General features: G+C 43.3%; 1 protein-coding gene across 2 annotated transcripts in view; it reads right to left on the bottom strand.

Moving 5' to 3' along the window:
* Window positions 1-11162, bottom strand: part of MSL2 (MSL complex subunit 2) — a 31595-nt gene extending 20433 nt beyond the window's left edge. Inside the window, exon 1 of one of the 2 annotated variants that reach the window (XM_074963014.1) lies at window positions 10928-11162. In XM_074963014.1, the coding sequence (XP_074819115.1) occupies window positions 10928-11069 (142 nt within the window). In that variant the 5' untranslated portion in view covers window positions 11070-11162. The remainder of the gene's footprint in view (window positions 1-10927) is intronic. The other variant, XM_074963015.1, reaches the window with a different exon arrangement.
* Window positions 11163-15825: the final 4663 nt, after the last annotated feature.

Here is a 15825-nt window from a genome sequence, read left to right as displayed (position 1 = left end):
ATTGAGAGAGACAGGGATTGCTGATGCTGACAGTCCAGTCTTGGAATCTTGGAGGCCTCACGCTTGCTCCTGTGGACCCATGTGGGTCCTTGGGGCCTGGCACACTAAAGGGGTCACTCCCAGGAGATGGGTTACAGGCTGGGGCACAGACCAGACGCTGTGACCCTATGAAAGCATTAGCTATAGAGGAGCAACCACTCACAAACCTGGAGAGACAGGACACATACCACACTCCAAAATAACGAACATATGCAGCTTGATCTAAAGAAATATCTATTACCTATAGAAGGATCTATGTTATTTCTAAGCTGCAAACAAACAGGCAATATGGTCATTCAAATACAAAACCTAGCCTGCTCCCATTGAAGTCAATGGCAAAAAAAAACTCCACTGATATCAATCTATCTCAAGATTTGATAATAAAACAACCCAATATTTGAGCACCTTCCAAATAAAATTGATTAGCAATACCAAAGTTCCTAATGGACTTCATGAAGTCTCTGGCTTGTCTCCTTTTTAGGGGTATAAAAATTCTGGTGTTTTCGTACCCCATGTGGGAACAGCACTGGGTCACAAACTACAATCACAGAAGTACAATTTGATTCTCTTCATACTTTGCAGAAATATTCTCCGTTGCCAACAAAGTAAATCTGTCCCTGTAGTTAAGATTGCAATCAGTTGCCACTATATAAAGCCTAATTTTTCACTCCTTTAACTTTTTTCATAGATTTTAAAGCCAGAAGGGATCATTATGGTCATCTAACCTGCCCTCTTGCGTAACACAGACCACAGAATTTCACCCAGTGATTCCTCAAACAAGCTCACATGCTCTAGGTTTTAGAAAGCCATTCAATATTGATTTAACATCTAATTTTTGGGTTGGCAAAATTAGTTTAAAAATTTGCCAGATTTTTACTCTGATAACAAAAGAGAAATTTATTTTGAAAATTCAAACAGTTTTTGACTTAAGTCATTAAATACTTTCTTGATCTGGAGTTGACTTGTCTGTCACCCTTTTGCTCAAGAGCAGTTTACCCCTTCATTCTTTATGTATAATCAAACCTCTGAAAATTCATACATTTGTTGTAATTAGCAACATTAATTTATTTTTGTTATGGATTTCAAAGCACTATATGTAGTTAATGCATTCAATGAATGTTTATGGTTATCCTACTGATAGCTAGAACATGTTCTGAATGTTTTATAAAGTAAATACTTTTTGAGATTTAAATATTTTAAAAGGACTCCTAAGGCATTCAATATTTGCACCACATTATCTGGGTACTCTGAAACTGCATAAAACAAAAAGGGTTCCGATTCCATCAAAATTAAATAACTATCTCCACAATATTACAACAATAAATAAACTTCTCTCCTAAAATGCATGAGAGAAGAGAGATGGAGTTCAGTATTACTAGAAGGTTAAAATATCCAGGAACTCACAGACAAAGAAGACGGTGCAGAATGAAATCTAGAGGTGAGGGGTTTAAAGATTAATTCATTGCCAAGAACTTGTAAGGTGTTGACATCATGGCTTAGCTAGGCAGTTCACTACCCAGAAAAGTTATGCTGTGCTATGACACAGTAAGAGGAGATGGAAGATTATGATCTGTTTTGGTGACCTGCCAGAGGAGACTGATGGAATCGGTTAGATTTCATAGATCTTAAAAAGGGTAATATGATTGATGGTTGTTGATGGTTTTACAATGGTGGGGGGCTTCATCTTCTGTCCATGATCATCAATACGGTAACCCCCAACTGGCGCTGCACTCACAGGTTACTCTGGTTTTACTGATGAACCAAGTAAGGAGACTACTAGAACAACGGTGGCTGAAGTCTTTTGCTATATCTGGCCAAGTATGATTTAAATAATTGTTTATGCTCTAGCTGTTTAGAAGAAAAAGAATCCTTTCCTCAAAACAGATTCTTCCGTTCCCATCTCTACCATGGGACAGAAATACTTCAATCTCAAACTGTAGAATGTAATGGTGAGTCCATTACAATGGTATAATCCTGCATTATGAAACTTCAGTCTCATCTCAGATATAGGAACCAAAATGTGGTCAGCTATGGATTAAGGCAGCAACCACCTACAACAGCTACACATTTATTATGGCAGGCATTAATTCCTGAGTCAATCCAAAAGAAGAATTATCTTGTGTGGATATGGATGTCAGCCAACATGGTCAGCCTCAGTGTCTTCAGCACCCCAAGGAGGAACCTGAGAACCCCGGTAAGGATCTCTGGGGTGAAAGAGGGTAACCTACAAATCAATATTAGGTTCATTTTAATTCCATACCAGACCTCAGCCAGTTGTAGACAGTTTTTCAGCAGAAATGCTTAATTTTATATTAGCTGGAAAAAGCATGGTCAATCCTCCCTCCAGATTACCTTTCAACTTATCCTGAGCCAAAGGAAGAACTTTTTCGTTTAGAACCAATTTAAGCTAAACTGGTATAACTTTCTTGTGTAGTCAAGACCTACGTGATATACAGCAAGCAACCCTAAACAAGGAGTTTTCCCAGGTGTAAAGCCCAGGAGCTGATACTTCATGACTAGGGCTAACCTTAGCTAAAATTCCTGCAAAAGGTCTTCTATGGAAAAGAGTTCCTCTGGAAAGGGGCTAAACCCTACAAAAGTTAACTCTCCCATCTCCCCTCTGCCACCTCTTTCCCAGGTACCCCCACATATAGCAACTATATGTACATTTTCCAATATCATAACTTTCTCCTTTTAAAAAAAAACTACTTAAACATTCCCTTATTTCTACATTGGGGGGATTTTTATAAATTATGTTGGTGATCATCAGGGGAATGGAGGAAGGGCAATTGCAATGGAGGGCCATGTGTAGGTATCCTGTTCATCCCACGGGTGATGGTCTACCTGCCCAAAGTCGTCACATTATTCACAAACTTCGGAAGAGGTGTATTTTGATATTTCCTCATGTACATTTTCAAGGGCAGGAATGGTTAAATGTGTTTAAAACTGCCAGTATTTGATAACCAGACAACACTATTTTCCATCAGTGAAGATGGAAGGGAAAAAAAGAAAAACGTATGTCAATGAAAAGTATTTGTCAAGCTCTGAACCAATCCAGGCTGCTTTTGAAATGCGAAAGGAAACACTGGGATCTGGGTCATCGACTACTCAGCCTTCATTCCACTTGACCTAGGAAGAATGCTATTCAATGCAGAGTTCTAGAACTCCACTTAACCACCTTTATTTAATAGGGATTGTCTTTATTCTGTGAGGAATCATCCACAACTATAAGGGAGAGCCCAATATTTGTATTCACCTAATTGAAGTTATGCATGAGTAACTGGAGTTCTTTGCGTGTGTTGCTTCTGCCTATTCCTACGTGTGGGACACCTCCCTCTTCCATTTCCAGGAACCTGAGAGCCTTGGAACTTTCTAGAAAGTAACACCTATTTGGGAGCCACACAAACATCTTTTCACAACCCTGAAAGTTCAGAGCAGAGGTTATTAGTATATGTGCTGCCGAAGCGAGCACATATAAGGGTTGTATGGCCCCAACTGCCTTCATCCTTTCAGTTAAAAATTAGACTTCAATGAATTAACGCAGAACTCCAAGCAATTCTTGAAGGACTCCAGTTAGTGATACGTAACCTTTCCTCTAAGATATCCTTTGCATATTTTTATGTGGGAGTTTAGTGAGCAGTACACCTAGAAGGGTGAACTGAGCTGTTCTAACTAAACAAGGATGGCAGAATTGCCCTCCAAAAGATAGCTTCAGCCCTGGATGCTGAAACAAGAGAAAAATGCAGAAAAAAGCAATTCCCTGTACCAGACTAACATGGAGATGCTGCTTGAGTCCTAGTGAAATAATCCCTAAGCCCTACATGATCTGGGATTCTAGCTAATGTGTAAAAGTTTCAACACACAGCTTAATCCACTTAGACCAGTGGTTCTCAACCAGGGGTATACAGAGGTCTTCCAGGGGGTACATCACCTCATCTAGATATTTGCCTAGTTTTACAACAGGCAACATAAAAATCACCAGCAGTCAATACAAACTACAATTTCATACAATGACATGTTTATATTGCTCTATATACTATACATTGAAATGTAACTACAATATTTATATTCCAACTTATTTATTTCATAAATATGTGGTAAAAATAAGTAAGCAATTTTTCAGTAATAGTACGCTGTGACACTTTTGTATGTTTATGTCTTATTTTGTAAGGAGAGTGGTCACTTTGGATAGGCTATTACCAGCAGGAGAGTGAGTTTGTGTGTGTGGGTTTTGGGGGGGGGGGGTGAGAAAACCTGGATTTGTGCTGGAAATGGCCCACCTTGATTTTCATGCACGTTGTAAGGAGAGTGGTCACTTTGGATAGGCTATTACCAGCAGGAGAGTGAGTTTGTGTGTGTATGGGGGTGGGGGTGGGGTGAGAAAACCTGTATTTGTGCTGGAAATGGCCCACCTTGATTTTCATGTGCGTTGTAAGGAGAGTTTGTGTGTGTGGTTTTTGGAGAGGGGTGAGAGAACCTGGATTCCTGCAGGAAATGGCCCACCTTGATTATCATACACATTATGAAGAGAGTGCTCACTTTGGATGGGCTATTACCAGCAAGAGAGTGAGTTTGTCTGTGGGGGGGCAGAGGGTGAGAAAACCTGGATTTGTGCTGGAAATGGCCCATCTTGATGATCACTTTAGATAAGCTATTACCAGCAGGAGAGTGGGGTGGGAGGAGGTATTGTTTCATGGTGTCTGTGTATATAATAATGTATTCTGCAATTTCCACAGTATGCATCCGATGAAGTGAGCTGTAGCTCACGAAAGCTCATGCTCAAATAAATTGGTTAGTCTCTAAGGTGCCACAAGTACTCCTTTTCATTTTGTAAGCAAGTACTTTTTAAGTGAGGTGAAACTTGAGATATGCAAGACAAATCAGACTCCTGAAAGGGGTATAGTAGTCTGGAAAGGTTGAAAGCCACTGACTTAGACAAACACTGCATGAAAATGACTTTTCCCCCTATAATGATCCCCACAAGTACAAATACTCTAGGGCACTAGAGTGACAGTTTTTCTGGGTAATTCTAAAACAGACAGTGATATAAAACAGCTACATAATACAGTAGGTAAGTGTCCTAGAACAGCAAAGACTGTTTCATCTATTCCACCGCATTCTTTCATTTGTTCATACATTATTTAATTAATGCTCAGTGATGCCATTAAAGTTGCTATACACACCTGACCAAAAAACCTCCCACAAAAGCAAGGAAACACTTAAGCCACCTACCAATATATACCCTCTATTTCCTCATCAACAAGCAAAACACTCTTCCACCACCATATCTAGTGTACACCACAAACTGTGCACCTTTAGAACTGCCTCTCCCTGCAAAGTGCTAAGCTAGTATTTCTGTGGCTGTCTGTGGCCACATTAAGCTAACTCACTTTCTAGTATAAAAGTTTAACAGGGAAAGTTCCAGCTTTCCAAATTTAGTGTTTGTAAGAGTAAGAGTTATCAATTGTCTGTTAGTGACAAGCTGATGCTGAAAAGTCAGCTGAACTTCTGAACAAGCCCTGAAGGGGTCCAAATTATCTAGGGAATCTAGAAACAAGGTGAGAAAAAAAATATATTAAAGCAGTAGAAAAAGCACTTATAACCTTTCCCTTCAAATAGGAACTACTTTTTCCATAGTGGAAGAATATGTTGCATAAATGTTTACAAAACTTTGTTTTTAGAATGAATTGTAATATTAACAAACCATACTTTAACAGCAAGACGACCTGAGGGTGTGCATTAGTAAGCTTAATTTTTATGCCCCAAACACATCTAAGGAATGCACCAATGCCTCACAGAAACCCTAGAGTGTTTTGTTTCTACATTATCAGCTCTTTGGAGAAGAGTCTTCTTGCATTTGTCTGTAAAAGCATCACGCACACCTACAGCACTGTAAAAGTAAATATCACTGTACGGTCATGTCTACACTCCAGATGTGCATCAGTGTAACTTCATCAGTACAATTACACTGTAGCAAACCCACAGTGTAGAGGCCATGCACTGATGCAGAGTTTACTCTAGTAACTTACATTGGTGCAGCATATCTACATTAGGTGTAAGTTCATCAGTATATTTACACCACTGGAAATTTTCCTAATAAACCAGGCCTGTGTTAGAGTTTTAATTGTCATGCCACAACTAACTTCTGCCAAGACTGGTGTACACAGCCCTCTAACATGTAGCACTCCGCCCTGTGTGGAACCTGCTGGGACAAACTAAAAGGTATAGTGTGCAATACCTAGTGCACACTAAATACCTTTTAGTTGTGCCAGCAGGGTCTACACAGGGTGGTTCAGAGCTCTCTGCAATTCGCACCTCCATAGACCAGTCTGCAGACAAGCCCTAAGACAGTTTTAAAAGTATTATCAAGAGAATGTGAGATTTCTTCTGCTTTAAGGAATTACTATACCTCAAAACTGATTTCAGCCACTGTATATGCTTGCCCTTTTACAGATTTCTGTTTTGGAAGAACCTAGAATGTTAAATGAGATATCTTTAGGGTGGTATCAGAAGATTAACTAGGCATAACAGAACAAAATTTTAAAAGGTGAAACTTAAGTTACATTTCAAGAAAAGTCTCCTGATCGTGAGATATATTAAGCTGTGGAATAATCTCCTAAGGGAAGTGCGGGAAGTCCTATCACTTGGGACTTTTAAAACTATTAGACTATACAATATACTGTTCTTTATTTTGTATGCTGCATCCAAAATGTGTGCACCACTTTACTGACAGAGTAAAATAAATTCTGACGTTTAAGACTTTATGAACAAGGCAGTAATCTGGCAACACATTCTGTGCAGGGGGACATTGGATCCACCTGAAACTCCACTTAAGTGAACAGAGCTCCACTTCATCACAGAATCTAAAAACAACAACACAGAGGCAAAAAGAGGGACTGGAGATAAGGAAGCAGACAAAAAGCATGGACTCCACAAAACAGATTGGGAGATAAAGTATGAACCATACTAATTTCTTATTTTAGTAGCTACATTTTTTAAAAATGAAATGATCAGTTTGTTTTTAATAGTTGAATGAAGGATTGTGGAACAATGTGGGTTTAGAGGAAGGCTTAAAAGGAGAGAGGGTGCCTGGAGCAGAAGATCAGGAATAAGTTAATTTCTACATAAGTCAGTTTTAAACCTGCATCAGAGCCCATACAGGAGTTTGCACAGGTTTAACTAAATTAAATGAGGTTTTAAAATTAAATTTTAATGAAACTGGTTCAACAATTTCTGCATGTAGACAAGGCAGACTGCTTAAAATTCTTTGGTTTTTGTTAATGCCTGTTTAACTGCAATTACTAACATTTTGGATAAAGGAAGCATTTGTTAAAGATCCAACATCCATTGCCCATTTAATCAGAGTCAAGAGCTCAAACACAGCCCTCATATTTTCTCATTATTTCTCATCCCAGACTTACTCTCCTGATATTTCTAATTTAAAAAGCCAATAAAAACTTTAAAAATCATTAAAATTGCCTAAAAAGGGAACAAATCCAATTATAAAGTTATTTTTAGGTCATCTTTAATACCTATTTAACTTCAATGACTAACATTTTGGAGAAAGTACCCCTTTGTTAAAGATTCATTAACTGTCCCTGCCTCTACTTCTTCAATAAGGAAATGAGAGCTTACAATCCACATCCATGAAACACTCTGAGGTCTTCCAGAAAAAAAACCAGGGAAAAATCATACTTGACATTCCTCATATTTCTAAATTAAAAAATAAAAAACAAAAAGAATAAGGTTTTTTTGGTGGGAAGGGCAGGGAGCAGTTGCGAGAATTCAGGCCACCCCTACACATCAAGAAAGCAGGAAAAACAGCACAAATCTATGGAGGAAAGCAAACAGAAAAGGATGGACTGGTCTACCACAGTGAAAGAGACAGAAAAGGCAAGGAGGAAGAAGATGGAAAAGAAAAGACAGCTCCTGAACTTCACCACTGATGACCGAAGAAAGAGCAATCTCAGTGGAGCATGAAAACAAGACTACAGAGGGCCAAGGAGAAAGTTAGTAGAGAGAAGTCAAGGCAATGAAAATAAATGAAGCAGCTTGGTTAAGAAGGGCAGGAGGGAGATGGGACAGTAGTTAAAACAGGAGGAGGTATTAAGGGAAGGATTTTTTAAAATAAGAGAAATAGCATATGGGAAGACAAAAGTAAAGGGGCCTGATGAAAGAGATTAAGCATGAGCAAGGAAAGATGATAAAAGGATTAAGGGAGGTCAAGGGGTAGAGCAGGGATTCTCAACCTTTTTCTTTCTGAGGCCCCCCTCCAGCATGCTATAAAAACTTCACAGCCCACCTGTGCCACAACAATGGTTTTTCTGCATATAAAAGCCAGGGCTGGCATTAGGAGGGTAGCAAGCAGGGCAATTATCCAGGGCACCACCCACAGGGGGCCCCGCCAAGCTAAGTTGCTTAGGCTTTGGCTTCAGCCTCGGGTTGCGGGGTTCGGGCCCCAGGCTTCAGCCCCATGCAGTGCAGCTTTGGATTTCTGCCCTGGGCCCCAGCAAGTCTAATTACAGCCCTGCTTGGCAGACCCCCTGAAATTTGCTCACGGCCCCCCAGGGGACCCCAGGCCCCTAGTTGAGAACCAATGAGGTAGAGAACAGAGTCAAATGATCGGGCGGAGGGGCTGGAGAAGAATCATATTATGTTAGTGACTAGGGTTAAGTAGAACATTGAGTCAGGTGGGAGCAGAATCTGTACTATAAGAAACAATCCTACCTTCGTGTTGAAAGCAGGGGTAGGGATGGTAGTAAATCTGACCTAACCTCTAATTTATATGATTTTAAGGCCTAGTCTACTCATAAACATTAGTTTGACCTAGCTATACTACTCAGGGCTGTGAAATGTTTCATGCCACGTGCAATGTAGTTAGCTTGACCGAACCCTCTCTATAGATGCAGCTAGATCAACAGAAGAATTCTTCTGTCAACCTAACTACCACCTCTCAGTGAGCTGGCTTAACTGCACATTGACCAAAAATCCCTTCGGTTGATATACAAAATGTCTACACTATGGCACTGTAACTGTGCTGTATTGTAGACATGCCCTCCCAGGAACAACCAGCAGCTCCTATATAGGAAGCAGCATCTGAGACTAACTGAGAAGACTTACCAGCTAAGGTCCTGATCCTGAGTAGTCTCACTGAAATCAAACTGAATTAGCCATTCATGTGCTTACCTTTACTACCAGGAGTAGCTCAGTGGAACTACTCATGGTAATAAAGTTAAGCATAAGACGACTTTGCAGGATAAGGGTCTGAATCAGCAACATAAAATGAAACACAGGAACTGACATACTGAATCAGACCAGTATCATGTCTCCAATAACATCCAGTATCTCATGTTTTAAAGAAACCACACAGCAGGAAGTTATGGAATAACCTATCTGCATGAAGCATTTTATTCTAAACCCCACCTGTGAGAGTTAGATTTCTGTCCAAAAGCATGAGGGATTATATCCCTTCCGAATTTTTTTTTGTCTATTTTAATCCTTACTGTTGTAATGCTATATGTCTGTGTTATCCATATGAATGTCCAATCCTTTTTTGAATCCTGTTAAGCTCTTGGCCACAACGATATCTTATGGCAATGAACTATATGGGGTAATTATTTGTTATGTGAAATTTTTTGTCAGTTTTAAATTTGCTGCCTCTTAATTTAACTGACTGTCCCTTTGTTCTTCCATTATGAGAAAAGGAGAATAAAAGTTCCTGGTCTGCTTTCTTTATGCCATTGTGTTTTGTGTATCTTTTGTCACATCCCCACCTTGTTCATCTGCTTTCTAAAAAACTGTCCCAATTTTTTTTCCTCTTCTATCAATGGAAGTTTTCCCACTACTTCTAATCATTCTTATCACTCACTGCTGAGTGTTCTCTTTTTCAGCTATATCCGTTGTGAGGTAGACTGACCATAACTGACCCACAATACTTCAGGAGAGGTGTATACTTTGATTTTATAATAGCATGCTTTCTGTATTAGTGTCTTTATGCATCCCAATGTTCTGTTTTCGTTTTTGACCAGTACTGCACACTTTCCAGAAATCTTTTAAAGACAATCAAGAGCAACTAGTTTTTAAGGCAGCTGAGAATTGTACTCTCCATTCCCAACTAGCAATACAAACCCACAACAACTTGCACATGCTCCCAATCTAGCCACACAAGAATGCCAACAGCTCTATTTCCCCAACAGCATCCTATCCCCTCACTCAGTGCACTTAGCCACTGCATGAACTGCACTGCCACATCTATTGCTTTGCAAACCAAGTAGATAGGGAAATACAGTACACCCACGTGTAAATGTTTTGATTCCCATGCCTGTTGCCAAAACATTTTGGTTCTAATTCAGCTTCTCTGTAACAGGACACAAAGGTTACAAGTTACTATATACAATAATCTGAGGCACTGAATGCTTCTTTTTGCACAAAGCTATACTTAAAAAATTTGGACTCAATTAGCAAGGTTTCTATATCTGCATGTTTTCCAGTGGAGTTGGAAACTTTCATGGTAAATCCTTTATTGGCTATCTTATCAGATCTCAAAAATTAGAGGGATTTTGTTCCCAGCACACTCATTCTTGGAATGTTTTGTACATTTCTCCAATTTGTTGAGGCACAAGGTGAGCAATTTTGGAGTTGTTGGAAAATATGCAATAGGAGTGGGGGGAAAAAAAATCTAACTTCATTGAAAGCTATACAGATTCCTAAAAGGTGTTACACCTTATAGATGTGCCCCACTCTCCTGGAAAGGCGTTAAACAACGGTAAGATTTGTGTTATTTCCCATTTAAGTGGGTGTAAAAATAATCAGGCTTCAGCGCTGTTGGTTCCCAAGGGTGCACAAGGCCCCGAATTCATTGTGCAGCGAACAATAGAAAGCTCCTCACCGCAAACACAGCAGGAGAGGGACTGTCGGAAGTAAGGCAGGAGCTTGGTGACCTCAGAGAAGGCCTGGGGGTCGCCGGGGTCGTAGTTGAGCACCAGGCGGCTCGCTGACACGTAGAGAGCAGTGGCATTCACCGGGTTCATCGCAGCCGCTCCAACGCCCTCGGCTCCGGGGTGAGAAGAAAGGGCGGCGGCTAGTCCGCGCCGGCCGAGAGTCAGCGGGGGTCCAGGGCCCCTGGAGCCGAGCGGCAGCCAGAGCCGGGGGCCGAGGCCGCGGCGCTCCCCGGCGCGGGCTGGGCGGGGCCAAGGGCCGCGCTGCGCCGGGCTCGCTCGTCGCCCCGCAGGGCCCGCCCGGCCCTCTCCGGCAGTGTCACGGGGCCGGGGCCTGGCTTGTCCGGCGGCGGCGAGGCTCCTCCTCCGCCTGTAGCGGGCCCGGCGGCGGCGCTAGTCCAGGCTGCGGGCCATGCCGGGCCGCCCGCCCGCCGGGCCTGCTCCTGTCGGCCACACGCCCTCACCCGTCCCGCCTGCGGCTTAGCAGGGGCCCCGCATGGGGGCGCTGGGCGGGGAGGAACCGCGAGCCCAGCGCAGGGCGGCGGCGGCGGCCCGGGCCGCGGCTCCCAATCCAACAGCAGGGGAGGGGGCGGATGCACCGGACCTCAGCACCGCCGCATCACCCCGCCGCTACCGCGGCCTCCTGCGCGGGGCCGATGGTTTCCCCCGCTGGGCCCTCGGCAGGATCCGCTGCGCGCCGCAATGTCAATAGCAACCGTTAGAGCCAAACCGTCACTGCGGAGCCATCGCTGCCACCGCCGCCTGGCTCCGCGCACGGCGCATGCGCGGCCCGGCCGCCGCTCTCCCCGCAGCGGAGGCCCAACCCCGGGGGGTGGAGGGGGTGGCCAGCGCCCCCTAGCGGTACCCGGCCATGCCCAAGGAGCGAGCGCCGGGGACAGCCCCTGACAGCTCGGAGGTCTCCCGGCCCGTCACAACACGGACTCCCGCCCCGCCCACATCCCCACCCTGCATGGCGCAGTACAACACAGACCCTTGCTCAGCCTGGCTGAATATAGTGAGAGCCTGGCGCAGCACGGAGCCCTGCCCGGGTCAGCCCAGCCCTTAGCACAACCCAGCACAGACCCTACTGGCCTCCAGCCCATCGCTGCATAGCCCTCGCCGCCAACCAGCCCGGCTCAGCACAGCATGGGACAGACCCGCCCTCTTACCCCTGCCTACCTTGGCTGAGCTCAGCATGGACCTCCAGCTCGGCCCCCGCAGCGCAGCCTCCCACTTGACTCTGCCCAGCACAGAGAGCGCTTTGTCCAGCCCCGCTCAGCACAGCGTGGGATGCACCCATGCCCAGCCCTGCCCAGCTCAGCCCACCACAACCCCCCACCCAGCACAGATCCCAACACAGATCGCCCACCACAACCCCCCACCCAGCACAGATCCCAACACAGCTCAGAACAACATGGATCCCTACTCAGATCCCAGCTCAGCCCACCACAACCCCCCATCCAGCATGGATCCCAGCACAGATCCCCCACCCAGCTCAGCCCACCACAAACCCCCCATCCAGCACGGATCCCAACATAGATCCCCCACCCAGCTCAGCCCACCACAACCCCCCACCCAGCACAGATCCCAACACAGATCGCCCACCACAACCCCCCACCCAGCACAGATCCCAACACAGCTCAGAACAACATGGATCCCTACTCAGATCCCAGCTCAGCCCACCACAACCCCCCATCCAGCATGGATCCCAGCACAGATCCCCCACCCAGCTCAGCCCACCACAAACCCCCCATCCAGCACGGATCCCAACATAGATCCCCCACCCAGCTCAGCCCACCACAACTCCCCACCCAGCACAGATCCCAACACAGCTCAGAACAACACGGATCCCTCCTCAGATCCCAGCTCAGCCCACCACAACCCCCCAGCCAGCACAGATCCCAAAACAAATCCCCCACCCAGCTCAGCCCACCACAACCCCCCACCCAGCACGGATCCCAACACAGATCCCCCACCCAGCTCAGCCCACCACAACCCCCCCACCCAGCACAGCTCAACACAGACCACTGCCAGTCTCAGCTCAGCCCCCACCCAGCATGGCTCAGTACAGTCCAGCCTGGACACACACATACACCCTCCTCAGCTCAGCACAGCAGAGCCTGGACTCCAGCCCAGCTCAGTCCTTGCCCAGCTCTGCTCAGCACCCCACCCCCAGCATGGGTCAAGACAGACCCCAGCACAGCCAAACTCAGACCACAACCCGGCATCGTCCAGCATGGATCCCCCTCAGCACATACCCCTCCTCAACCCTGTCCAGCCCAGAATGTATCCCATGCACATCCCAGCTTAGTACAACGTTGTACCACGCAGCATGGCTCAGTACAGCTCCAGCCCGCCCACATCCGGCTCAGTAGAGCTGAGCACAGGCCCGCAGCCTGGCTCAGCACAGCCCAGCTTGGACCCCAACCCAGCATGGCTCAGCACAGCCAAGCCTAGGCCCCCACCCAACACAGCTCAGTACAATTCAGCACACACACACCCCACCTGGCTCAGCACAGCAAAGACTGGACCTCCCCATCATCCAGCCTGGCTCAGCACAATTTAGAACAGACCCCACCCCAGCATGGCTCAGCTCAGCCCAGCTCAGCAGGGACCCTGCCTGGTGTAATGTCAAAAACTGCTGTCATCACACTTTGCTACTGGTAGTAGTTACTGACATCTATGGGTGGTTTGGTTTTGCTGCCATGCCACAATTTGTCACCTCCCACTGTTCCCATCCTCTGATTCAGGGGTAGCAAATTGTGATAGATGGTTGCTGCCTTGTCACAATTTGCTACTATCTAGGTATTTTTCAAATGTTGATAACTTCTTATAACAAGATATATAAACAAGAATAGCTTACTTTACATTTCAACATTATTTCAAAATCAAGCATCTAAACCCATTTTTAGAAACAGTGATTAACATATATTTTCCTTTACTCAAATGAACATTAAAATTGAACTTCTCTATTACACATTTGTATTCCAACAGTATAATTCCAAGAAAATCAAAATATTTACCATAAGAAAATAATCATACTATATACATTTTTTGGAAACATCCCAACTATACACACTTTCTGCAGTCATACTCTTTCTTATCACTGAGGATGTTTTCACTGGTTCCCTCTGGAAGGTAGGGCACATATGCTCACCTCTTACAAGAGTCAAACTGTACCTTTGATAAGTAATAGATGAAAAAATGATGACACAGAACTAATTATGCTAAATATAATTTCAATTAATTCATACAATTATAAAATAATATTCCTTGAACATATAATCATTAGTCAAAGTTAGTCAGCAACACTGGAAATATTTACTAACATGGAATTATTACAACAATCCTGATTCTTAGCAAAGTTATTCCATCAGGTTAGACCTGGCTGGGTCTTGGGCCATGACTTTTGTTCACGTGCTATAAACAATCATACAGTATTCTGTTTACTTATCTGTTCGAACATGGTGTTAACTATGCAATTTTCATTTTTGCATATGACAAGGTGCAGTACTCCTTCATGCTCTCTGTAAAATCAATATAATGGAATCAAATGATGATTACCTTATGACCAAAACTCTAAATAGAAATCTTGATTTATTCATGAATGTCAATTATATCAAGTATTAAGTTACTGATTTGCAAATATTTTTCTTTTTGGGGGGTCATATTTTAAATTATATTTGGTACCCTTGTCTATTTATCTCAAACTTTTAGTTGACTGCTGGTGGATATAACTATATCCAATTAGATTTCATTGCTCTTTCAATGTCAACCATCTATGCACTCCCCATTTTTCACTAATCAAAGACATTATTCATGCAGAGAGACCCTTAGAGAACCAAACCTGTGACATAACCTACTGATAACTTTGTGATATGACATTATTCCACTCTTCCTGTTATCTTCCCATATACTCTGGTCTCACTAGGTACTTGTAACAAGGTTATTACCTGACTCTTTAATTAAAAGAATGGTGATTTTTCTTCTATACATAGAGTCTCTTGTGTGGTTTCCATAGTACTGATGTCTTTATGCTCTAAATATGTTTCTGCAAACTAATACTTTTAATTAGAAAACACATCATAATTACACATCATTAAGAAATAATCAAAATTTGACACTGAATAATTTTAGAATGAGGTGGCCCACTGTTGTGTCCAACTGCTTGTCTCCTGTGTTCCCCAATTTTTATTTTCCAGAGTCCCATTATGGATTTTCCAGTTTTGCAGTAGATGAACGATCTGAAATGTATAAGGCATATAAGTAGCCAACTTTATAAGTGGGTTTCATTTTTTTCATACAGGTACTCTAGATGTTTAGTAATCCTTTATTTTTCTATTTAATAAATGGTTGCAATTACTTCATGCTCATAGTATATATATCACACACACACTCAGTTTCATATTATGGTATAGAGTCTTATGCTATACATCATTTGATTTGCTATGTCATGTGTTGCTAACACCACCTTCACACTCATGCTAAAGGCTAGTATTTTGGGTCCACATTCAATGAAGTAGTTAGTCCATGCTCAAATCCTACAAGTTCAGTCAATGTCCAGTACTAAACAGAGTAAGTACAAGAATGTGTTGTTTCCATTTTTATTTGTAGCTGTCAGGATCATATTGTCTTCATTGTTGTTATATCATATTTATTGAAAATAGTTTCACACTAACACTACCTGTAAACTGAAAATAAGTACCTAAAAATCACCTCCAATTCCTCAGGAAGGTCCTTTCACATCTCTTGTCTCACCACAGAAGGGCTCAATTATTAACAATTCTTTTGAGTCCATGAATGTTATGTGCAAATTTAAAATATATACGTGTGTTATTGGTAATATGAT

The sequence above is a fragment of the Natator depressus genome, chromosome 9 (genome assembly GCF_965152275.1).
Source record: "Natator depressus isolate rNatDep1 chromosome 9, rNatDep2.hap1, whole genome shotgun sequence".
Lineage (NCBI taxonomy): Eukaryota > Metazoa > Chordata > Testudines > Cheloniidae > Natator > Natator depressus.
The sequence above is the reverse complement of the archived record's forward strand: the minus strand, read 5'-3'. Positions and strand labels throughout refer to the sequence as shown.